Below are 25746 nucleotides of genomic sequence, written 5' to 3' on the forward strand. Positions count from 1 at the left end.
GACAGCTGGCTGTCTCGTTCCCTCCACCACTCACACACACTAACAGTCACACACCTGCACACCACACTCATGTGGTTCCAGACTCCTTCCCACCCATTCTTTACATTCACCTGCCAAGCAGCTTTATAAGGCCAATGTTCAGAGCGATACAAACCGCAGACACATAGGTGACACACAGAATCAGTGCAGTGTGTTCTGTAATATATTCATGCATAGAAAAGCGATCAGTCATCCTGTAAGTGTGGAAGAACAAACACACACACACACACAATGTAAGCAACGACAAAGTGATTGTTAAGAAACAATACTGACTCGGTTAGACTTTTCTGATTGAAAAACAGTGGGATCAAGTTAGGAACACCAATGCAAGACTAAAGGTTCTAATAATGAATTACGACATTCCCTTAAATAACAAAAGAATAAATAAAAATGAAGGTTTTATTGATGTATGATGTTTGATACAAATTTGAATGGGGAATACAGTCAGGGGCTTTAAATTTGTGTGTTTTGCCCCTTTTTTATACACTCTCAAAGTATGAGTGTAGGAAGTACAAGACAGTCATAAACATGACTGTGCTAAAAAATACAAACAATAGCAACTACAGTTAATGGATAATGAAAAGGCAATCAAATGAGCTGATAAACCATAGCTCTAGAAGACCTAATAGGTACTACACACTGTGACTGTGATATTAAAGTGTTAACCAGATTGCCAGTTACTATTACAGAAAATACTTCTTCTCACTTCCTGCAAAGAGAGATAGTGATCCAGATCAGAGGGCATGCTAGCAAAGTGCTTTGTCAAATCCGGCCTGACTTTCCATCTATTTTAACAACTGCAGCCATAAGCAATCCTGCAGATCTATGAAACGTATCTTCCCCCTTCCTCTTGCCACAGCTGCTGAGGCAGCACCTGGATTTAAATGACTAGACTCATTTCTGAACGCCTGATGGTGACAGCTGAGGATGGAGAAATTACCCACAGACCTGTTTCTATTCTTTCTCATGTGAGAGGCATCTGGGAAGAATAACTGTAAATTGTTTCATTCCTTTATAACCACCACCTTAACAAGTTCACGTGCTGCATTCTTATCATCAAAATCCACGACGATACCATACAGTAAAAAAGTCTTTGACCACTTGTAGTTTGGTGATATTTTGTTAAGGAAATAGGAAACTTTAGTGGCCTTCATGAATAGTTCACAAGGACATTCACAGCTCTTCATGCCTTTTGTTTCTGTTCTCAGTCAAGATGATTGGGCCCTGAGGACACCAGTTAATGATCGATGGCGCTCCATTGTTCTTTCTTCTGTCCAGGTATGTTTTTACTGCACTGGCAGTGTGTTTGGGATCATTGTCATGCTGATAAATTAAGCCGTTGATAATTAGACACTATTCAGATCCATGGTGGATCAAAATCTGAGAAAATTTGACAAATCAGTTTTGACAAGATCGCCACCTTTGACTGAAATGCTAACTCCAAACCATGACAGAGCCACCATCATGTTTTACAGATGCCTGTAGACATTCTGAAAAGGGTCATGTTCAAGGACTGGACTGAAAATGGGTGAAAAAGCAGTCAATTACCAAAGATCTTAGAAAGCCCTTCAGAAAGGTTGGAGGACTATTGCTCAAGACCACTTTTGAAACAACTGCAAAAAAGTCTAGCTCCTTGGAATTAACAAATTTAAGAATCAAGTGATGGATTAAGACTTTTACACGGTGCTCTATATGTCAGAAGTCTGGTTTTTATGACAAAAAAAGCATTTTCTAGCTTATCGAGCAACTATTAAACTCCTCCAGGTTTACATGGTCAATACTGGAAAAAACGCAAATTACTAAGAAAAGATGAGGTGAATAAAACATCACTTTATAATTAAAAAATGATTTAACAGTCAGATTTTATTACTGCAGAAATGTGTGATTAAAGTAACAATATTGATTTTTACACCATATTTTACTGGTATTTGACCTTCCCCCTGCATCTACATCCATATACTGTTGATGAACGCAGCAGTAGCCAAGGGGTAGACATCCCCATCTAGTGAGCTTGGAATCCAGACTTTCATGAGAACAAATGTTGCATAATCAATAAATGAGTAATAAAGCTGTTTAAAGCTCTATTAGAGTATAATTTGTGTAAAATATGTTCATTTTTCTCAATCCTGGGGGCTCAGACAGATTTACCTTTTTAATTTGTCTTTAAATGCATTTTCACGAGGTTGCTCGCTCATTTGTTTCCCTTTATTGACATGTTAATCAAGATTTTAGGTTTTTTCTTTTGTAATGTGCAGGGGTGCACATAAGTGGTGCACATTTGCTGTCAAAATAAAAGACGTGCACCAGATAAGAAGTTGCAACGCGCGTTTGCGTACATATAAAAGGCACTGTTTTTGTCCGCTAGAGAGGGATTTTCACAGCACATTCTGCACCACATCTCTGTGCGTTCATCATTTGTTTGAAGCCAGCTCACCTTCTGCAACCACTTTTCTGAGTATACGCGCTTCTTTTGCGGTTCGGACTCCTGATATTTCTTTGGAGGTGGAGGAACACCAAAGTAACTGGTTAAAGGAGCTTCTTCAACATTTTTAAGAGTTCGAAACACATGTCTGTCCTCCTCCAGAAAATCTTATGTACACAAATGCGCGTTGCAACTTCTTATCTTGTGCGCGTTTTTTATTTTGACAGCGAATGCGAACCTGCGGACCACTTATGTGCACCCCTGGTAATGTGTTCTGTTTGCAGTAAAAATCAAGTGGATGAAACAAAGAGGACAAAGAAAAAGAGTACTTTTGTAATTTCTGGCTAATTACTTGAAGCTGGACATCAACAAAAGCTGGGATCATTTTACATAACTTTTAAGAAGGAGTCCTGTATCATGCTCTCCACCTGGTCTACCAGCACACTGTACTCTGCTTCACAAATGCTGTGTTTCCTCTTGGCACTTTCTTTCAGGCATTTTATCATCTCTCTGTGCATTTCTGGTCTGGATGCAATAAGTTCCAGCTTCTTGAGCTGCTCAGCGGGATCCTCTGGAATATTTGGGATTTGTAAAGCTTTGAACACAGCGGGAGCAAATTTCCCATAGTGAGCCGTGGAACAAAACACTACGGGACACGAGCCATCCTGCAGCCTATCAGCGACGAATTTAGCCACAGCCGTGTGTGTGTCCATGACGTAGCCCGTCTGTGTGTGAACTCTCTGGATGGCGGCCAAGCAGTCATCCTCAGAGCACCAGCCAGACAGCACTTCCTGCTGAATCGTGCCAAGAAGAGGCTCGGGAACCTGAAAGTGCTGCTGTCTGTCTAAGCGTGTGAACAGGTCCTTGACAAGATGGCTGTTTCCGTCGGAGACGTGGTAGATAAACCTCTCGAGGTTGGAGGACTTCAGGATATCTATAGCGGGGGAGTGGGAGAGCATCAGAGACCGTCCCCGAAGATCGTACTGGCCTGTCTTGATAAAGTCAGTGATGACACGGTTGTGGTTGGATGCACAGATAACTTTTCTTATCGGGATGCCCATTTGTTTGGCGTACACAGCTGACATGGCATTGCCAAAGTTGCCAGTAGGGATGCAAACATCAATGGGATCGCCGAATTTGATGACACCATCCCTGCACAGATCCAGATAGGCTGATGAATGATAGACCACCTGAAAGAGGAGAAAATGTTAGTAAAACTTTGCTTAGTGTTGCCAAAATAATACTGCCCTTGTGACTGACTAAAAATCACAGACTTTTAGCAAGTAAGTGAATTCCTGAAGAACAGCAAAACACCTGGATCAAACTTTTGGTGTTTTCACAACAACAGAATGGGAAACACAATAAAATTTCACTTTACAATAACGTTGTATTCCTGTTTCTGCATTTTAAAGAAAGACTGCATACTGGGGTCATAGTTTGAAGTTTAGTTCCACTTCCTTGCAGCACAAACCAGAAATGGACACCACTGACCTTCAAAATCAGTTTTTTAAAACACGTTGGCTGCAGCTCTGAAACAACCATTTTTGGTAACCATGGAAGTCTGCTGGCAACCAAAGCAATCACAATGTTGGCTACGAAAAAGCTTATTAAGATGTAATGTTATAATTAAATGCTTATATTTATAAAAATCAATGTCTTCTTGCAGCGACACTCGGTGATCAGCAACCTACCTGTGGCAACAGGCGTGCCCAGTTGATGGAGTTGCCGGTGCTGAGGACTGTGCCGTACTCTACAGCGAGATGCCCTGTCAGCCCCGCCTCCCCAAACATCCTCTTGATATTTCTCTGGCAGAAGTCAAAGTCTGACAGGACGCTGACACCCCTGGCATTGCCCTCCCTGTAGCTCATCATCTGGAGCTTCTGAATCTCACTCACTCCTCCCTCCGGGAAGAACACCAGGACGCCGGTGCGGTGTCTGTCAGTGCCGCTCAGCCTGCTGAAGCCACTGAGCACTGCACTGCCAGTGTCTCCAGATGTGGCTACCAGGATGAGGTAGTTGCACATGGGTGGGAGGCAGTAGGCGAAGAGCTGAGGCATCAGCTGCAAAGCGAGGTCCTTGAAGGAGGCGGTGGGGCCGTGAAAAAGCTCCTGAATGTACTGATTGTGGGCGAGGTGTTTTACAGGTGCGACAGCCTTGCTGCCAAAGTTTGACCCATACGCCTTGAATATCATTGTTCTGAGATCCAAAGCAGAGATGTCCAGAGGGTGGATGCACTTTTCAAGTAAAACTAACGCTCGCTCTGGGTACGACATCTCAACTAACCTCTGCCATTCGCGTGTGCCTATCTTTGGGAAGCCATTTTTGGGAACATAAAGTCCTCCATCTGGAGCCAGACCCTCCACAACCACATCACTAAAGTATATTTTCTGCTTGGACAATCCTGCGCTATCACATCGGGTTGAAATGAATGTTTCTTCATCACTTTTCTGGTATCTCTCCACAGCTTTCAGCACCTTCTCTGCTACCTCCTCCACTGTGTCTCCTGTTCCACACAGCACCCTCACATCCAGCCATTTCTCATAAAACTGTTTCCTGTAAAGCAAAATGTCCCTCATGGATACCCCTTCCTCCTGGCCCACTATCCTGTTCACCTTCATGCTGGTGAGTCTCTGTAAGATGTCCTCACTGTCCACATCCAGGTAGAAGACCAGCCCGCTCTGTTTGACATGCTGCATTGCTTCAGCATGAAGAGGATTAGAGCCCGTCAGGGAAACAACACACCCAGAGGCAGAGAAGTTACACAAAGCTCGACCTTCTTCCTCCAAGAAACACCTTCCGCCAACTGCTGCCAACTTAGCGGCAACAGGCATCTTCCATGCCGTCTCCAAGACATCATCATCAACATCTATGACAGGGAGTCCCAGTTTGTGGGCCACTATCTTCCCCACCGTAGTTTTTCCTGCTCCCGGAGGACCCATGAGCAGGATGTTCTTGTCTCCCAGGCAGGTGGATCTGGCGGAAAGCCATGATTTTTGTGTAGACAGTGAACTCAGGCACCATTTGGCAGCTCTTATTGGAAGCTGGCTTGTATTCAGTAAACCCATTCAGCAATCAAAGGACAACTGCCCTTACCCCTGTGAAAAAGAACATATTTCAGTTTTCTTTCTTTCTTTTTTTTAGAACAATGGTATTCTAAGATTATAGTACACCTAAATTTACAAGTCAGCATGTTAGCTTTTTGACAGACCTTGAAAAGTATTATATAATCTTGTCACACACCCAAACATCTTAAAGATAAGAAGACACCGTTCTAAAATCATTATCTCTTCCATTTAGACAATAACTCTTATTGCTTTTACATTGGCCCTAAAAAGCCATACCAAAGCTGTAAATGTAAACAGAAATTTTTCTGATTACATAAGATGCGTAATAATAGACCTACCAAGCATATATGCAGTTACATTGCAAGTACATTTAAGTGCATTGACAGGCACACCTCCCCCTTTTTAGTCACATGCACTGATGTCCAAATGTGGTGAAAACTGTCCCACTTTAGGCACAGCATTTCTATGCCTTCTCCCTCATTGTACACAGCGAGAGGCTCTAATTTACAATGGCAGCGAGATGATTATCAGGCAGAAGAAAAGATCATATCTGCTGAAGATATCAGTATCTGATTACTGGGAGGTGGGGTTAACAAAATATCAGATAACATCATAAAAACAAACCTCCGCTTTGATTTTATACAAGTTGGTAAGCTTGTATAAAACAAGATAAAGTGCATCTGTCCTTCAGATGCCTGATGTGAGTTTTAACCTTCACACGCAAACATGTGCTTTACCCCATATGCAGTCTGCGGGGGACAAACTAGAAAACTCGAATTCATTGCAAGAACTTTTTTTTCATAATTCGTACAGTTCAATAGTGTTCAACAGCAGCATAAAAAAATATTTATTTGTTTTTTTAACGTAGGTCAGTTTGTTTCATTTAAATTGACCGTTAAGGTATAATTACAGATATCAGTAGCATGCTTAGATTTCTGCTTTCGAAGTTTAGAGAGTTAGCCGAGGAATTTAAAGACAGCTGCAGTTGTAATTACCAAGCTTATAAGCTTTGATAAAATATCGTAAAAGGCTGGGATAACTTCTCGGCTTATTCAGGACACTCGCAGATGACCGTAAATGAAATTGAATAAGCAATACACTTACGCAAATAACGACTTTCCATAAGCTCCACCTGTTAATAAATGACTTTGTAAATTACGTAATTCTGTGATCTTGTTAGTTTACACAAGGAAATGAACTCTTTGCTGCAACAGTCTCCACAACAGTCGCCATAAATAACTATGGTGAGCCTAGAGGGACAAAATTATATTTATCACTGGAAGCAAAAAAAGAAAAGAAAAAATGCTTAACTACATATAAATTCAGCGACGTTTTAAACTGTAACCAAACAGCTTGGAAGTTGTAGCAAACATCTAGAAAAATCCACAAAACAAAGAGAAAATCTGAAGGCAAAGCTGAACTCTTTACTGCTTTCAAGTCTGCCTCGAAAATCCCCCCTCTAAACGCCGAACAAACTTCACGCGAAAATAGCATATAGCCCTAGTAATCTTAAAGCAAGAGGAGAAGAATATTTTATGCAATTTAATGGATAACGTGAAACATTTTACATTTGCAACTTTCAAAAATAACAAGATATAACCCTAAATGAGACACTTTCCGACCGCTCATGAACGCAACATCTGCTGTTCTTGTTTCCTAGCAACTAGCTGGTGTCAAACAAATTTGGAGATTTTAAGGCTATTAGCCTTCAAAAGAAGCTACGGCACTCTTTCGTTAATCGCCTCTTTATTCATGATGTCTGAAGATGTTCATCTTCCAGAAAGTGCCTTCAATCTCCTTCCAGTGGAAGACAAAAAGAAGGAAAAAGCTCCCAGGTAAATTGCTTCAACTTAGCTCAAAGTACGCAGTTAGCTTTAAAGTGTTATTTGGGGTAAACAAAACAAAATCACGACATCAGTTTGACATTAAAGTTTTACAAAGTCTTTTGGGTTTTTGTTTGTTTGTTTGCTTGTTTTGTTTTCCAGAAATAACTAATAAACTTGGCGTAAGTAGTAAATTGTAGTTTTACAGAGAATTTTTTATTAAAATAAAGAGAAAAGAAAAACATTCCTATAGCTTTGTTTTTATTTGCGTTTTTAAATGTTTGCTTTTAGTTTTATGGAGATTGTTTTTAGAGTATGTTTGCTCATTTTTATTGAAACGTTTTGGTGTCTGTTAAAGGTTTCTTTTTTCCTTTTACGTATGTAAAGAGTTAATTAGAGAGATTTTATACTTGTTTGATGTTTTAGTAAAGACTCTGGATTCATGATTCCTTGTAAGCTTTTACTGTGTGTAACTGAGGAGACATTACATGCAAGTAGCTTGACTCCGGGGGTGGGAACCCAGTCCTGTTAGACATTTTTCCTGCGTGCATGCGCAGTGAACTGTTCGCTTCGAACAGGTATGGTAAACCCCCACTAGTCAGATGTTCTACACTACTGTAAATTTAGATTAGGTCGTAAAACAGATACGCAGCTTTTGGACGGTATTTTAAAAATAGTATAGGGGGGGGGAATCCAGTATTGTGTAATAATGTAGTTGATTTAATGTTCTTTCAGTTTGTTATGTAAATTAAAATGAAAAACTAAAAAAACTCATCACTACCTATTTTGTTGACGAGTTTGACTTAAAAATAACAGCAGAAAAGACTAAAAATAGTGATTTATAATATTACATTTTGTGAGTACAGTATATCAATTCAGTTTTCTTTTATTTTAAAGCATAGTTTTCATTTGTTTTTAATTAAAATAATAATAATTTTGTTTTAAGTTTTTGTAGTGATTGCTTCAACTAATGTGTTGCTTTTTCTTTTTTTAAGGTATGTATCAAAATTCAGGCCTGCAGTTATGTTGGAGAGAAAACTGGTGAAGGAGCCGATAAGGACGATGGGACCTGCCAGATTGGAGTTGCCATCTCCAGAGAATTTCCTCAAGAAGCATTCGAAAGAGCCCAAACTGCCTGAACGTGAGTTCATCTGTCACACCGTTTTATTAGCGTGTGGGTTTGCCTTGAGATGGTGAATATGAGCTTCTTGGCATTGCATCTTTCAGAGACACAGAGCTCCAAAGATGTTCATAAAACCTGCTCTTTCACTGAGAGGAAACCTCCAGTCCCCAGAAGGAATGACAAACCACTGATGGGAATTCACACCAAGAGGGACTTTTTAAAGGAAACACCTGAACTGGTGCCAATGAAACCACAGCCTGCATGCGTAGACACCAGCAAGGGGCACAAACAGGTGCTGGAAAACTCAGGGCTTGTCCCAAAGTTCATCACACGAAAGGTATTTTCCTACAGTTGCTACTTGCAGTCTTATAAATATCAACATAAGGCATGCTAGAATAATATCATGTTTATATTTGCTCATAAAACACACCCTGCATGAAGGACTTTGGTAGAGTACCAGCGTACCTCCAGCAGCGCAGCGAAGCAGAGAGGAGGGCTCGAGAGGAGTATGAAAACTTTGTAAAAGCAGAGCGGGAGCAGAGGGCCATGAAACACATGACAGAGGAGGAGAGACAAGCCATCCTGAAGGTAAATAAATGCAGGGGAACCATGCTGGATCTTACAATTTAGTGGATTTAACTTGAGTTATACAGGGTTTTGAACTTCAGTTATTCACATGCATTAACACAGTGAAGCTGTAGGATGACAGTTAGATTGTTCTCAGTTAAAGTAAATGTTGAGGGTTCTTTGTCAGAGTACAGTTTTTCATTTAAACTTGATTTTTCTATATAAGGACTTGCAGTAGGAAGTCAGAAGACTAGCGGGACCATCGATATTTAACTTTAGATCCTTGATTTCTCAATGTGGGCATCATTATTTTGTGTTTAAGCTTTGCCTCGTGTGAGTAGGTGATATGGTATCCAGTGATTCATATGGCACAGAACAATGTTAATGTTTAGCCATTAACACGACACAGTGTCTGTCCCTGTGCGGGGTATGAGGCACAAAAACTGAGATCTCTGAGATCATTCCAGCAACATTTTCTGAGTTTAATTATAAAAATGTTCACAACTAAACTTGTATAAAGTGCATGTAACATCAAATTAATTAGAACTCTCATACTCGTGTATACTGTTTTTTAGTTCAAGAGATTTCTCCTCCTTAACTGCTGCACATGCAAAAATAAACAACAATACACCAAAGCCAAATCTGGCTGCAAAATATCAGTTTTCCTTCCTTACTCAGCAGGATTTCTTAGATAATTACCCTCTGTAACATCTCTGACTGATGCCTGTTTACTCAGAAAAGCCTTGAATACAGATAGTCTGTCTTGTGACATTGATGCGTTTCCTTCCCCAAATCTTCTGTCCAGCGCCTGAAGGAGACCTGGGATAAGCTACATCACGAGTACCAGGCCCTTCCCCTCATCATCGACACTATGTCACAGAGGGCCACCAAGGACTGCCTCGAAAGGCAAATGAAGCAGCTGGAGGACGACATCGACTTATTCGAGAGGTTCAAAATCATCTACATACCTAACGATGATTAAACTCAGCAGAGATGAGATGCAGTGTAGTGAATGTTGTTATTTGCCCCATTCATGAGGAAAATAAACTGGTTGATTTACTGTATATTTTTTGCAGTGTCAGTTCATTTTTTTACAAAGCTAATACAAAATACAAGATTTTTTTTCAGACAAACAACACTCACATGAATTTATGACTTGGGCCACTTCCATGTGTAGTCCAAAAACATAAATTTGTTGTGCTGTGTCATAACATGAGAGAAAGTTTTGGCTGATGATGACGAACCCTGCTATTTAGTTTCTGTGAGATTTTAACAGAGGAAGAAAAGCTCAAAACATAAATCAGGTTACAAGCTCAACACCGACTTCCTTTAACCCTCTTGCTCTTTTAAAGCTATCAGGGGAAAGTAGATTACAAGGTTGTTGTTGTTTTCCAGCATGATCTCAGTTTAAACTGAGTTTTGAGGATGAGTTCTGGCAGAAGATCAACCCTTAAGATACTGAAACTATGACTGTTCCCTCCTGCGCTCATGTCCCTTCCAACGTTTGGCCTTTTGAGTTTGAAGGTTGTTTCATGACTAAAGCCCAAATGATGCAGGATTTTTAAGAGCAATACTAAATTCACTATTTTGGGCATTTAAAATTCTGATATATCAGCCAATACATTTTTTTCTGTCAGTCACATGTAAGATAAACATCTTTTTCTGGCATTTGTTGTGTAGCTGCCAAGAGGGAACTTGCAGAGTGTCCTCTTTGGGGAAAACAATGCAATGTCAACACTCATATCATGGTTGAACGGTGTTTCTCTGATGTTGTCATTACTTTATAAATTTTCACTTGTCGCCCAGTATAAATAGCTAATATCCAAAACCATCAGACTCTATTCACAACTTTTCTTTCACGTTATTTCCATTACTCACAGTTCCAGTTAAATTAGGACAGTCGACAGTTGCAACGTGACACTTTAATACAAGTTAAATGTAAGTCAAAGTGGCACATGAATTTGCAAAATAAATGGAAAAACATTTTACAATAAATCTAAATGTTTGCTTTTGTCTGTCATGTTTTTGAGCCCGATGTGACGTCAAAAAACTTGGCAAGTCATGTACTAAAATTTTCCTCAGACTTTCTGATTTGTTTGACACTTGTGCAGGACTGTGCTGTTAACTGAAGTTTTTATTTCAGTTGGGCAGCACAGCAGTGGAGTGGCTAGAACAGTTTTTTCATAGCAAGGAGGTCTCGAGTTTAAATCTATCAGTCACTTGGTGCCTTTCTGTGTGGGTTTTCTTTGGTTCTCCAGCTTCCTCCCACAGTCCAATGACATGCTTGTTAAATGAAATTTGGCCTTCATTTGAATGGTGATCTGTCTCTTGCTGTTAGCCTTTTGATGGATTGGCAAGCTGTTCAAGGTGCACCCCAAATTTAACTTTATAACAGCAGGTCCAGCCTTTTCACAACACTAAATTGGATAAGGAGTTAAGAAAACGAATGGATTTTGGCTTTCAATAAGTATCAGAACAACGTGATCTCAGCCCCTTAGTTCTCATTTACAAGTGTCCTCCATGAAATCCCAAATTCACTCCCCCACAAGGCTGTGGCTGTGTTTACTTCAGGTCACATTTCTCATTTTGTTTTTTCTGATGAATTACCCACTATTTCCCCAAAGTAATCACATTACATTGTTGTGATCTCAATATCGACCAAAGTAATTGCAATTACAATTTTTACTGTCACTGAGCAGCCCTTCATTCAAGTGGATTTTCAAGTCTAGCTCTTCTTTTCTCCTTCTGTGAATACATAAATCCAGAGCTAAAATTTAAGCATTTATTAAATGACAAATAATTTCTTATTGTGTTCCTTAAAAAGTATAATCCCTCAGAAAACTGAATAAAATTTACTGCTTACGTACTGAACCAATCATTTGTTGTTAGATTTCTTTCCCCCTTCCCCCGTCTGCAGTGGCCTGCGATGCGGCCACGAGCCAGCACAGCATCACATGAAGCTGATTATCCATGTAAATCTCCACAACCAAAACAACGCTTTCCTTTTGCACAAATGACTCAAGCGTGATCGCACAGCCCATGAGGCTGGCTGGGACTCGTCTGGATGCCTCGCCTTCCTATTTTCCCTCTCTGCTTTGTGAGTGGGCGCTGAAAAGAAGGCAACAGTAACAGTAAGTGATGATTTGTTAACAACAGATTAGAGATGTTGCTCTGGATGTTAGTGAAGGTCGTATTTGAAGAAATGTTTCTCTACGTGTTACCACTTTTGTCTTGTTCAGAAGGAAGTAAGCTGTTTTTGTGTTTTCACTTAAGGTCACTTTCACGTGGATTCACCTATAAGTTGTGCCACAATGTCAGCACTGCTACAGATGGACAATGCAGAGATAAAAAAAAGAATTGTGGTATGTTTAACACCACGTTTAAACATCTATAGTGCTAAAGTATTGTTTGGTAGTTACTTTTACGGCTATTAGAGGCTATTATTCCCGTTTTTGCTACTTAATATCTTTTGTGGTTTTGTAATAAACAAAGCAGTAAAGACGACTGTCTGCTTTCAATTTTAGTTGTTTTTTTTAATTCAGAGATTTAAAAAAATATATAACTTCCAATTTTTTTTGTTTATCAAGACACACAAGTCAACTAAATGAAACTAAAATGAAAAAGCAAAGCAATTTTATAGTAACGTAAATTAAATAAATATAAATAATTGATTAAAACAAACATCATCACACTATAATGATTGTAGCATATGTATGTATGTATTGTTGTATCTTCCCAGCATATGTTTATACTGCCAATAATCGGTCCTGACAATAATTTGCCTGTCCTAGATAAAAGATGATTGGCCAGGCTACAGTCTGGACCTGTTCACCTATCCTGAGCACTACCATGATGACATCGAGAGTATTTACATTCCACATGGGGTAATCATGAATAGGTAAGAAAGGCCTACAACATCACAATGATGTCATAAAATTTCGTAAAATCACACGCTGCGTGAATATATGTTAAAATGTCACATTTTTACAGCTTATTGACAACAAAAGATTTCAGCCACTTCTGCTCCAATCGTATGGTAAATGGCCTGTATTTGTATAGCACTTTTCTAGTCCCCAAGGACCCCAAAGCACTTTACACAACCAGTCATCCACCCATTCACTCACTGGTGATGGCAAGCTACATTGTAGCCACAGCCACCCTGGGGCGCACTGACAGAGGCGAGGCTGCCGGACCCTGGCGCCACCCAGCCCTCTGACCACCACCAGTAGGCAACGGGTGTAGTGTCTTGCTCAAGGACACAACGACCGAGACTGTTCAACCCGGGGCTCGAACCTTGGCGAACTCCCAACTCTTGAGCCACAATCGCCCCTAATGAAGCATACGAGTAAAGAAAATAAAATACACTATTTCAGAATGTAGCGTTCAACATCACAGGTCAAAGGAGGACAATCTTTGTTTGAGCTTATTATTTTCCCAATACAACATTATGTTGCTTTACAATGACACGAAAACATTATATGCTATCCTAGATTTCTATATTAACAATGCTGACAGCATAAAACATCAAACTAAAAGGCATGAAACATCAAAGGGCTGTTGCTCTTAGGAGGGGGCTGCGATCTCTGAGTGTTCTCATTTGTAGTATGATTTGATTTGCTCTTGCAGGACCGAACGCCTGGCCCACTACATCATGGATGACTTTCGGGATGACAACATAATGGTCCTGTGTGTTCTGAAGGGAGGCTACAAATTCTGTGCAGATCTGGTGGAGTTCATCAAGATTCTCGGCCGGAACTCCAACAAGTACCTGGAGACCCGAGTAGAGTTCATCCGTCTGAAGAGCTACCTGGTGGGTAGTGCAGCAATCTATGAAAAAACTTTCATAAATTGCCTCAAAGGGCATTTTGCCCAGCATCTCCACCCTATGGTGTGACAGGTACGCTGTTAGATTTTTACATTTAATTAATGCTTTAAGTTAGGAATGTTTCACGTAGCTTTGAGCTCTCCATCAAGTCTCAGAACTGGACCTCTTAATTTTAATTGAGGTGTAGGTGCCTATTGGAGTAACTATCTGCCAAATCACATGGCAAAAAGTCTGTAAATGAGTAAAGGTGTAGTAGTTTAGCCATATGCTGCTATCACAAATTACAAGACATCTCTGTCTGTGCAATGAACCCATAAAGTTTATGGATGCACCTTGTTAACCAAGCTTGCCACTGTGGGCTGATAACTTGGAACTCCATCATTTCATCCAGATGTGATCACTTCTGGCTGAAAAACAACATGGCAGTAGGTAAACTGAGGATTTACAAACTAATGAACACATGGCAAATGTCAAAACATTACAACATATTACATGCTTTAATCACATCGTCCCATTTTTTTCCTTCTTATACACTCCAGCTCAAATATTAGTGAAATATTCTTGGTTCTAGCTTTCCACCTGGGAGGACTTCCTTTGCAGTTTTATATCAGTCAATTGACTGAATATGTTGTGTAAACAGACGAAGCAAGCAATGTGAGGATTCCAATCTCCTATCAGGAAGTGGAACATGCATTTTTACTGTGCTTTTTTGTTATTTTAACCTTAAATAAATAAAAGTAAAACAAAATCTTAAATGATAATGACCACAATTTTTGCGGAAGCCCTGCTTTCAACGCAGACTTTAGCCAGAGCCACCAGATGTCACTGTTGTTCATGTTTAATGTGAAACATTCACACAGGGCAACTCAAGGACGACTCATTGTGGAGTGACTGCATAGCTCAGGTCATGAAAATAGCAGTCTGCTAATTGGTGCAGCTGTTGCTGCCAAGAAAAACTGCTCATGTCATGATGGAGTCCAACACCTGGAATGCATAAACTGTGGAACGACGCAGCAGTGGTAACAATTATATCAACTGTCGGCAAAGTCACTTGTTTTATTGTGGTGTGTTTTGGCAAGCAGCACATCTGAAAGGATGTGATTTGTTTTTCTCTACATGTGGTCACATTTTTTTAGTCCCTTTTGAGCACGGGGGAGGATTCACTGGCTTTCGTGGAGGTTAAAGCAGCGAGGACAGCCTAGTGATGCTGTGATGTTCCACGATATTAAGAAAATAAGGTTTTTATTTTTCTTAGGGCAAGGTTGAATGAGTTATTTAAATAATACCAAAATAAGTTCAACTTACTAGAGCTTTATTTAACTCTGTGAAGGCTACAGAAAATTAAGACAAAAGTACAAAACTGGCAGAAATCAACCTTAAATCTGAAAAGATATGATGACAAGTTAAGAGACCATACAAAAGTATAATCTTATATTAAAGTTCATCTGATTCCTGATCATTGTATTTTGATGTCAACAACATGGCTTGGGGTAGCGGTTGCTGTTACTGCACTGTAGGACTGTGTGTTTGAGTGATAATGTCATTAGTCAATCTCGCAGATCATGATGGAGACATGTGACCTGCCCCAGGCCAGGATTTTGTCCACGTCACTGCTGCTCTTATCCGAGTGATGCATCTATAGCAGCCCAAGTCTAACTTCAAAGCTTTCATTCTTAAAAGCTTTAAATACCATGCTTCCTCAGAGTTCATATCTTTGTTTATGTTCAGGACATTTTATCTCAAACACTTTGTGAAATATGTCTCCCTATGTGCAGTTATGTACCACACAGTGGTAACTATATACATATATATATATATATCCCTGTATCACTATATCTTCTTTTCTGATGTTCCCATGGTGGCCTGTCTGATGAAGTAAAAACACCTTCATGTTTAAATCCAAGTTCAGCCAGTTCGAGTTCAACCGATCTTGGATTACAATTAAAATTTTTGAAACCACCCATAGCGTTCCTATTATGTTAGCAAGAACGGTATTTTTTTAGTGTTCTTACGCCCCTGTTTTTGCAGGTGCGTCATATAATAGTGATACATTTCATTAAGCTTACTGATCAAGCATTCATTATTTTCTATCCTAACAATTTTGTTTGTAGCATTAGCTAGCAGTTAGCTGTTGATTCATACCATTAGCTAGCAGTTAGCTGTTGATTCATACCATTAGTTAACATATAGCTGCTAGTCTATTTAGAAAAAAAGCTTTTTATTCATAGTTTTAAGAAATTACTGCATTTCAAATATCTGTGTGAATGTTTAGATAATTTTTTATCTAGTGTTAGCTGTTAGCTAATAATTATAACTGTTAGCAAAATATTTAGTGAGATTTTACAATCATTTAATCACTTTAATATACCATATAATTTTATCATTAATGTGTATTTCTTTTCAATGGATATTCTCTACTGCTTATCCATTACTTTTACTAAATTATTATATTTTCTGACCCTTTTTCAAGCCTGTCAGGATCTGTTTGCTTTTTTAACACAGTGGTTCCCAAATAGTGTGCCTTAGATTTTGTGTCAACTAAGCATTTGTGTTGTCACTGTACAAAAAGTAACAAATGTAATTTAGATGTGCTATATTAGAACACATGAAATTCCCTGATTAGAGGCCCTGGTTATTGAAGTCAAATAATCACTATCATGTGTGGAGAAAACCCCGCAAAAGAAACTGTCAAAAGACACTACTGCAAAAGCTACGCTTCACCTGGACTGGGGTTGACAGCCTTCTGCCCAAGTGTATCATTTGCTGAAAGGAGTTATTAAGATACACTCATTCACGCATTCAGACACCAAAAAAGTATCTGATAACAAGATTGATGCAAGTTATATACAAGTGGAGTTTATTGCAGATGTAAGGATCTGTATTCCTGCAAGTTCCTTCATCTGACAATAGCAGCAAATGAAGAACTGCTGATATTCCAGATGACTTAGAGGCCATTTTCTCCAATTATGAGAATGGGTGTGCCTTGAAATTTTGGTGTGGCTTGAGCAAAAACAAATTTTGAAAACCAATGCAGTTAATTGAGGTTGCTGCAAATATCCCTGACTGTAAATCACAGTTAAAGGCAATTTATTGTAATTAACAGGAACCATGGAGTAACAAAAAGGGCAAAAATTACAATTGCTGGGTTGCAAAATAAAAATTAACTGCCCTCTTTTCATCTTCTCACCAGAATGACCAATCAACAGAGGACCTGCACATCATAGGATGCCGAGATCTGTCTTTTCTGCGTGGAAAGGTGTGTGTTTGTAATTAAGCAAAGTCAGGATAATGACATGGGATAAGGATATTTTTACATGCTGTTTTAAAAGAAACTACCCTAGCCTCAAGAGGGAGCTGTCAGTTAATCTGTCTTTAGGTAGAATTTTTTCCCAAGTGATCAAAGTCACACAGTTACATTTGTTAGACTTAGTCTTAGACAAGACCACACCGTTATGCTCTGACTTTTGAGGCTTGCTCACCATATCGTCCTACAGTCTCCAGGCTGGCCATGAATCAGAGATTTCAGGCAAATGAAGAAGGCAGATTTATTGACTGTTTGTCCCTGCTAATCCCTGGCAGGGAGGACTGAGGAGCCTGTAAGGACAGTCTGTGGCATTGTGAGGAATTACCCTGGAGTAAAAAAAAACCACTGATGTTGAATTCTTTAAAGTTAGCTGTCAAAATGTGCTTTAGCTACAATATATTTTCACTTCGGTTAAGAAGGTCAGAGGGAATAAAAACAGAAAATCTGACAGGCACCTTACACAGAAAGCATGAATCATTTGGGGAAAAAAAATGTTGGTGCTCTTGTCATAATTCTTCCTCTGGACGGAAATGTTACACACAAGCCTCCCACAAGTCTCATACATTATCAACAAAACTAATCATCAGTCATCATCATTTCCTCGGCGAAATATTTCTGAGGCTCAGTTCCAATTCGAGTATGAGTTTCTTTGTGATGATGCCAGCATAATGTCAGCTCAGTGATGTAAATGTTATGTTGATCTGTGAGGTGACATGAACACAGAGCTGTGCCTGAGATGACCATATTAATGATACTACTACTACTTTGATTCGCATCACAGGGGGCATTTGCACAAAGTTTGGTGCACAGGATGACCCACAGCCAATTAAGTTTCTGAATTTTCCTCTGGCGCCATCGCCGGGTCACTATTTCAGTGATAAATTAACACTTATTCCTTCTAATGGTAATTAAAAGGTGTTACAATATTTAAAGAATAAACTAAGAAAGGTAAAATTGCAGTGGGTCTAAATCAGGAAAATATAGCTCTCCTCCTTCAGGTTAAATCGGGGATGTCAAACTAATTTTTTTATCGTGAGTCACATACAGCTCAGTTTGATCTTAAGTGGATCGGACAAGTGAAATACCTCTTTCTGTCACACATTTAATCCCTGAGATATCTTAATATAAGAAATAGCACAATTTCAACAGCATATCTCAGTTTTTCAAAACAAAAAAATATAAAAATACCTTAAAAGTTCAAAAGTGTATGCCCTCTTTCACATTTTCTAAAGCCATCCAGTGGGCAAAATTGGAGTCTTTGCACGGCCAGTCCTGGTCCACGGGCCGTATGTTTGACACAACTGGGATGGATTTTCAAAAGCCTGAAAACAGAGACTTGAGGAGGTGCAGACAACTAGTTCCCTCTTAGATCACTTGAATCACAAAACATTAAAAGTTGGATGACCTGAAAGCCTTGTTTGTTCCAACTGGCCATGTACTGAATGCATGCCTCACTGAAATAAAAGCAAAAATCTCAATTAGCAGGTTTCTGACATGTTTTGTCCCCCCCAGAAAAAAAGAAAAACGTTGTAATGTTTACCAGCTTTAACTTGGTAAACACTACAAGTGATTCCCAAGGTTCCCAAAAATGTAACTACAAAAACAAGTCAAAACATCTCATTTACAGATCCTAGGAGAATCATAAAATCCCAGCCAATGATGCCATACACAGTGAAATAATTGCCAGTGCATATTTGTTGCCCAACTGGCTCCATAGTTTGCAGCAGGCAGTAAGACAGGTATGTTGTGCTGTAGTTCTTGTGTTCTTTACTTGTTCCTATTAAGCATTATGCAAGAGTGTTCAGGTGTAGACTGGGAACACTGGCCAGGCGCCCGCATTCTCTGCGATCACTCTCCCCAAAACCATAGATACTCTCCACCGCTCTCACAAAGAGTCCCATACACCCAGCCAAGGAAACAAGAATTCATTTGAAAGTGTGCAGCAGTGAAAGTGTGCAGCTCCGAAGTGACTTTTGCTCACTGTAGACACAGATGTTCATTACTGAGGAGAAGAGAATGAGTCGTCTGTGTTTTTGTTCAGGCGCTAAAAATACTGCCAACATCGCTGCTATAGATACCATCTCTAAGAAATTCAAAGACACAACACCGCCTTTATTTTTGCTTTGCTTGAACAGTATTAAAATTCAAAGGTGACCGTTCTCTAATCTTTTTCTTTCCTTGTTTTTCACATGTTACCAAGAGTGTGCTCATTGTTGAGGTGAGTGTGTGTGTATGTTTTTCTATTTTTGTCGGATAAATCCCTTCAATTAGAACCATTTCTGCCCCCTTTGAGACATCATTTACTTTTGAAAAGTCGTTGTTGTTGTTGTTGTTGTTGTTGTTGTTGTTGTTGTTGTTGTTGTTGTTGTTGTTGTTTATGTCAACGTAAGGGGAAAAAACTCATTCTGTTCCTCTTTGGGATCATGTTCCAGTTGTGAAGGTTTCTGGACTAGATTCAGACACACATAAGAACATGAAAAAAAAGCATGCTCTGATAGCTTCAGATGCAAAACAACGAACAGCTGCTCAAGCTCAATGTAATCTTTCTCAGTTATACGATGTCTTAGCTCTTAAATGAATGTAACAGAAAAGTTTTAAGTAACTGGAAATCCTCTCTCAGATGCCACTCATGTATTCATTAATCGCTCATCAATGCATTTACCTATTTCAGTTGATCAATATCTGTGCAAAAGTCTTGAGCTACCCCTCATTCCTTTTTATATTTCTGGGAAAATGGGAAATAGGTGCAGAAATTTATTGAGATTTGTCTAAGCATAAATAAAAATACAGTATATAACACAAAAACAGTCTTTGTACAGTTCTAACAAGCTTGAAAGTCAATATTTGTTTTTTGCTTTTTTCATTCTTCAACACAGTCTGAACTTTCTTGAGCAAGCTTTCTTTTCATTTCTTTAAGTAGTCTTCAGGAATATTTCTCCAGGCTTCAGGAAGCTATTCAAAGACCCCACACTGCTTCTATAATATTGCTAGTGTTCCCCATTCGACCGTGACCATTTCTGACGAGGTTTTAACAAACGCATGGATCAACAGAAGGGTCACATGGATCTCTAAGGTCTTGTGTCAAGTCTTTGCTGGATTTTCTTCCTAATTCTTAATGACATGACTTTCAGATTCTGTCCATCCGCTATATGTAGCTTTATGAGACCTGCTTCTTCTTCTTTTGTCCACTTATCAGGTTGGTGTCCTCCTAAAAGTTCTTTGGGAAACACCTCAATTGCATTATCTTTGGCATTTTTCATAGTGAAAAGTGTTTTTGTGACAGGCTGCTCATAAATTGTCTCAGAATTCCTCTGATGGACGTGTGCAAGGACTGAACACATGAAAACCAGCCAATGTCCAAAGGCAAAGTTTAAAAGACCTTCATAAAGCCTGAAAAACTTTAAAAGTACAAAAAAATCTGCCTCCTCCTGGCAAGCAAAATATAAAGAAATCAGTTGTGGCTCAAGACTTTTGCATAGTACTGTATCTTGATCTTTTTTTTACTCTCATATATCCCACGTTCTTTCCTCCAAATCTCTTCCTCTCTTCCTTTGCTCTTCCCTCCCCTCAGGCCATAGTTGACACAGGAAAGACCATGAAGGCCCTTCTGAAGCATGTGGAGACCTTTGAACCCAAGATGGTCAAGGTCGCAGGGTGAGCCAGTCTGTGTTTTCCCCTGTAAAGGAAATGTCAAGCGTGTGACAAGCACAAGAAGATATCACTTGTCCACAGTCACTGCTATCTCGTGTCTGTGGGCTGTTCCTATGCATTCCCGAGATCACAGAAACATGATAAACATCTCTCACACATGGTTCATGTTGAAAGTTTATTTCCTCTGGATTGTGAAAACACTCCAAAAATGTACATTTTTAAAAATATTCAAGTCTTTGTCTTATCACCATGGTTTTTGGACCAATAAATGTCTTGAAATTAAACTGAAAAAGTCAACTTTTTGATATTGCATACATCATTTAACATTTGAGGGTAATTAACGTTATTATTTTGTATTTCAGGCTGCTTGTGAAGAGGCTCCCTAACATGGCTGAAAGTCTGACAGACTGTAACTATGCTCTTTGTTTTAACCTTCGTAGCACCCACACCGTACCCTACTTGCCAGTCTTTTTCATTTATTCTTATTCTTTCACTTTTTTCAAAGTTGAGATAATTTAGCAAATTGTTCGTTATTAGGGAAGTGTCCTGACCTGATAGTCCTCCCATAATTAATCCCAAAATACAAAAGAAGTGTGTGTTCAAGGTGCCTTGCCACATGACACAAGTAAGTGACCTCCTGGAGTTCAGGAAGTCAGTTTTTGAACAAATTAAACAAACAAGATATAGCTTTAGGTTACAAATATTAACTACTGGCTGCAGTCATGGGAAAAAGAAAGTATACTCTTGTTGAACTCTAAAGCCTTGCATATCAGGACATAATCAAAATGATCTAGTCTTTAGCAGGTTCTGAAATGACCTAAATACAACCTCATATGAACAATCATACATGATCTACGCCACGTCTTTATGTGTAATAGAAAAACTAAGCCAAAATGCAGGAACAGTAGGTTAAAACTAAGTACACTCCATGATTTTTTAGCTTGTAAAACAATCTTTAGCAAGTCATCATTTTATGTGGGATTTTATCAGTCTTTCACTTTGTTGTGGAGGAATTTGAACCCACTCTTCTTTACAATGTTGCTAATGTTGTTCATTAGGATTTGCAGTAATTCGCTTATGCACAGATCTTTACTACATGCCTCATTCACATGCATATTCATATAAGCACTTTTTCCTATACCTAAGCGCTGTGTCTAACATTTTCACACACACACTAACACACTAAAATAGAAGCACTGGAAACACAAAAAGCATCAAAGACAGTCCTTTTATGTCCAAATCAAATGAAAAAACAATTTTTTGAACCAAGCTTTGAACTGTGAACTGGCCTCCTGTGGCTAGTGGAGGTGTTGCAGATTTTCTCACATCATCTTTAGCTTAACTTTTCAGCTCTAGATACTGGTATTTAAAAATAAAAGTTTACAGCAGCTTACAGCAGGGTACTCAGAAGTATTAGCACAAATTTAAAAGTCTGCTACATTAAAAAAGTCACATACCTAGTTTTCTCTTTTCATTTAAATTTTCTTTCTTTGAGTTTAAGCTCTGGGTGTTAGATTTTCCTCCTAACATGTGTCACTTGTTTCTCTTGTTCGCTTAATCAGATGTGATGATTCAGGTGAGACTGCTTCATCAACACCTATCAGTCATCTTTAATTTGAGCTGAAATTTATTTGTTACACCTCATAATTAGTTCAAATAAAGGCATCAAAATGTGTATTTCTAGCTGTTATGTGCGATATCACAGCCACTCACTCCTGGTTTAGTCAAAAGACTAACATGGAATTTTTGTTTAATGTTAAACAAATCAGGATACTTAACATTCGTGTCTGTGTTTGCATTGTCAGATGTTGGATTTGAAATTCCCAACCGGTTTGTTGTTGGCTATGCCCTTGACTACAATGAATACTTCCGTGACCTGAATGTAAGTCTGACACTCCAAAGAGCTGAGAGAAAGGGATGAAAGAGACAGGAGGGGAGAGTAAACATAGTAAATCAAAGACGACATTTCTTTTGCCTGAAACCTAAACTCACCCAACAGGTATGCTCCCCGCCACGAGGAGATTTTACATGTAGGCAAAGTAGCTCAGAGCAGGTGGTTTCTGTCTGTGTTCACAAGGAGGTCTGTGTCACCCAGGACAGGAGTCACTGAATGATATGGATGATAGATTTTTTTACATGTAAGATAAAAATGAATGAAGTATTGTGTCTATTTTTTCCAGTTCCTGATAAACCATAAATGGTGAGTTTACTGGGTTGTATGAAGATGTAACCAACAGACTTGATGTACTAACCCCCCAAAATGATCTCAAACAGCGCTCATTAGCCAACTTGTGAGGTACATTAGTTCAACTGCTTGTTAAAACAAATATCTAATTCGCCAATCACATGGCAGCAACTTAGTGCGTTTAGCCATGAAGCCATGGTCAAGACAACCCGTTCAAACCAAATGGGGAGGAAAGTGTTCTTAGGTGACTTCGAACATGAACATTTTTTCTTGGCACACTTTGGCCCACAGCTCTTTTCTGACACAGTGTACCCACCTTGTGATGACTCCTTTCAGCAGGATAAAATCACCATAATATAGAGTTTAAATCACATCAAACTTGTTTCTTGAACATGACAGTGACCTCACTGTACTCAAGTAGCCTCCACAGTCACCAGATCTCAATCCAAGTTTTGGATTTGGTGGAACGCAATGGCGTCCACATAGAAGTGCAGCTGTCTAGTTCTGCAGCAACTGTGTAATGCTATCATGCCAGTACGGCCCCAAATCTCTGAGGAATGTTTCCAGGAACTTGTTGAATCTGTGTCATGAAGAATCAAGGCACTTCTAAAGACAAAAGAGGTCCAACCCAGTACTAGCAAGAGGTACCAAATACAGTGTACAGTGAGCGTACGTTGTTGTTGAGTCAAGATTCAAACTGTAGCACAAATATTAATCTGAAAAATTGTTCTAAAGTGCTTTAAGTTGAACAAAAAACACAGATTTATCCACTGCTTCTAAATGTTAGGATTAAGAAGACTGCTGTTTTATTTTAAGCTATGTAAAAGTTCCTCTGGAGAATAGAGTGGACTGCACAGCACCAATGGCAGCAGTTATTACCAATGAACTAATATCACAGTGCTTCACTTTACGCAGGGGTTCTAGGCAAGGATAGCTTCTCTGCCCTCCTTTGTTTTCCATTATCATTTATCCTGCTTCAACCTGCTAATTCAAGCATAAAATAAACTGAGCGCTATACCTGCAAAGCCTTCCTCTTCAATATCCAAATCCACACACTATTCACACTTTACAAATATCATCTATCTTTTGCACATTGTTAAATGCACATTTTTAATAGTCACCAAACTACAACCCAGTCTTAAAAACAGCAGAAGATAACCCTTAATGTTGAATTAGTCTATACTTATGATAAACTACTTATTTCCAAGCCCCCATCCACTTGGTTCAAATTCCTAGAAACTCCAACCTCCAAATGGCATTACACCACTAAGAGCAGGACACATGGTTACTTACTGTAAGCGCAATGTGCTTAACACAGAAGGTAAAAAATATTAAACCCTGTGTAGGTAACAATGCGTTAAGGTAGTGAAATAAGCTAAATAAATAAGCACTGGTCAGAACTCAAATAATAATGTACATGCATTTTATTTTTGTTCCATGTTTTAATTTGAGAAGGATTACCTCTTCCTGTGCTTTTATATCATTATTCTTTCTGCTGAAGCTCAGCACATGACCCACAATTTATAATTACTCTGTATTTTCCTTGCTTTCTTTAAATTACTACACAAGCATTTGCGCAATCCTTTTCTATCGGTTTATTTCTGTTTACTTTTAGTGGAAATATAGTAAAACATATGGATTATTTAGATTAGTTTTTTTCTTTAGGCTGTTGTTCCTCTGTAAATATTCTCACTTTCTTTTTGATATGAATTCAGTTTAATTCAAGTCTTTCTGAAAGCGATAAGTTCAAATCTATATGGACCCTGCTGTTTTTATCTGTGAAACGTGACCTCGAATTTACCTCTTACTCATGTGAAACACTAAGCTTGACTCCCATAGTCACGTACAGTATGTGCAGCATGCACTGTTTGTACTGTATGGTTGTGTGTGTGGCTCTTGTCCATGTTTGAGGGGGGTGGTATTCGTTATGAAAGTTTGAAGGCGTGTGACCTGTGGAATGTAGAGGTTAGGCTCTGATAATCAGACAGAGTTAAAGCTTACCCTCTTATCTGTCCTCATCCCACAGAAGAAATATGAGTTGAATCCCCAGGACACCCGAAGCTAGATTAATGAATGAGTCATATCTTTGGAGATCACTTTCTTCTCTTTTCAAATTTGCTGGTTTTTATGGTTTCATGCTGCAAATGGAATTTAAAGTTTGTAAAAATGATCGCAAAGCTAATTGTTTTGTTTTTTTTATCACCCCTTGTCATTTCAGCATATCTGTGTCCTCAGCAGAACAGGAAAGATGAAGTACAAGATATGAGAAGACATGAAGCCATTAGTTATACTCAGTTTTACAGCAGCACATATTTCTCTCCCGTTGCTGTAACAATTTGGGAGGGGGGGTTGGTCTTCATTACAATTCAGTGCTGGATGGACACTGTGAAATGTTTTTATGTGTGAATTAAAAGGCATTTAATTCAGTTATTGCCTCATTCTTTATTTGCATGTTGATGAGATTCACACTGCAACAAAGAAAGTGTTAAATAAAAGAAAGACAAGCCGCCCACCAGGACAGGACGCTGGTGACAGATGGAGAGAGCTTATGGACGTTGGCATCCTCGTACCCGGATGACGCCCACAGCATACAGTGGGTACTGCATCTCCACACCACACTGTATCTGCTTGTTTCTGTCAGTGGGGGGTTTTTTTCCTGTGTAAGTTTGACCTTCTCTATATAGGATGATGTATGTGTAGCGTTTGACAGTAGATGTTTTTACTTTCACTTGCTAAAAGTTG

The 25746-nt window shown here is 39.1% G+C and overlaps 3 protein-coding genes across 4 annotated transcripts; 2 read left to right on the forward strand and 1 right to left on the reverse strand.

Moving 5' to 3' along the window:
* Positions 1–2780: 2780 nt before the first annotated feature.
* Positions 2781–7021, reverse strand: thnsl1 (threonine synthase like 1). Its single transcript, XM_026179653.1, has 3 exons — positions 6631–7021; positions 4153–5556; positions 2781–3651 (listed from the first exon to the last, which is right to left on the reverse strand). Exons 2-3 carry the CDS (start codon positions 5524–5526, stop codon positions 2848–2850), a joined length of 2178 nt encoding a protein of 725 aa, XP_026035438.1. The 5' UTR covers positions 5527–5556; positions 6631–7021; the 3' UTR covers positions 2781–2847.
* A 127-nt stretch (positions 7022–7148) lies between these two features.
* Positions 7149–10084, forward strand: enkur (enkurin, TRPC channel interacting protein). The gene is made up of 5 exons (XM_026180131.1): positions 7149–7361; positions 8345–8490; positions 8577–8809; positions 8914–9060; positions 9845–10084. The coding sequence occupies exons 1-5, from the start codon at positions 7279–7281 to the stop codon at positions 10019–10021; spliced, it is 786 nt and encodes a 261-aa protein (XP_026035916.1). The 5' UTR covers positions 7149–7278; the 3' UTR covers positions 10022–10084.
* Positions 10085–11948: 1864 nt separating this feature from the next.
* prtfdc1a (phosphoribosyl transferase domain containing 1a) lies at positions 11949–25430 on the forward strand. 2 transcript variants are annotated; one of them, XM_026180787.1, is made up of 10 exons: positions 12032–12170; positions 12313–12401; positions 12831–12937; positions 13666–13849; positions 17055–17120; positions 19369–19386; positions 20740–20822; positions 21182–21228; positions 22625–22701; positions 25223–25338. In XM_026180787.1, exons 2-10 carry the CDS (start codon positions 12351–12353, stop codon positions 25268–25270), a joined length of 681 nt encoding a protein of 226 aa, XP_026036572.1. In that variant the 5' UTR covers positions 12032–12170; positions 12313–12350; the 3' UTR covers positions 25271–25338. The 2 variants fall into 2 exon arrangements, with proteins under 2 accessions (XP_026036571.1, XP_026036572.1); XM_026180786.1 differs by lacking the exon at positions 22625–22701 and having other exon boundaries at positions 11949–12170; positions 25223–25430.
* Positions 25431–25746: the final 316 nt, after the last annotated feature.

The sequence above is a fragment of the Astatotilapia calliptera genome, chromosome 9 (genome assembly GCF_900246225.1).
Source record: "Astatotilapia calliptera chromosome 9, fAstCal1.2, whole genome shotgun sequence".
Lineage (NCBI taxonomy): Eukaryota > Metazoa > Chordata > Actinopteri > Cichliformes > Cichlidae > Astatotilapia > Astatotilapia calliptera.

What these genes read in the sequence shown, in the direction of transcription:
- enkur (XM_026180131.1), top strand. Translation starts at nt 7,279, where the DNA reads ATGATGTCTGAAGATGTTCATCTTCCAGAAAGTGCCTTCAATCTCCTT. An exon ending in CAAAGTTCATCACACGAAAG is followed by an intron (nt 8,810 to 8,913) that starts GTATTTTCCTAC and finishes CCCTGCATGAAG; the next exon opens with GACTTTGGTAGAGTACCAGC. An exon ending in AGAGACAAGCCATCCTGAAG is followed by an intron (nt 9,061 to 9,844) that starts GTAAATAAATGC and finishes TCTTCTGTCCAG; the next exon opens with CGCCTGAAGGAGACCTGGGA.
- prtfdc1a (XM_026180786.1), top strand. Translation starts at nt 12,351, where the DNA reads ATGTCAGCACTGCTACAGATGGACAATGCAGAGATAAAAAAAAGAATT. An exon ending in CATGGGGTAATCATGAATAG is followed by an intron (nt 12,938 to 13,665) that starts GTAAGAAAGGCC and finishes TTGCTCTTGCAG; the next exon opens with GACCGAACGCCTGGCCCACT. An exon ending in AAGATGGTCAAGGTCGCAGG is followed by an intron (nt 20,823 to 21,181) that starts GTGAGCCAGTCT and finishes TTTGTATTTCAG; the next exon opens with GCTGCTTGTGAAGAGGCTCC.
- thnsl1 (XM_026179653.1), bottom strand. Translation starts at nt 5,526, where the DNA reads ATGGGTTTACTGAATACAAGCCAGCTTCCAATAAGAGCTGCCAAATGG. An exon ending in GGGCACGCCTGTTGCCACAG is followed by an intron (nt 3,652 to 4,152) that starts GTAGGTTGCTGA and finishes CTCCTCTTTCAG; the next exon opens with GTGGTCTATCATTCATCAGC.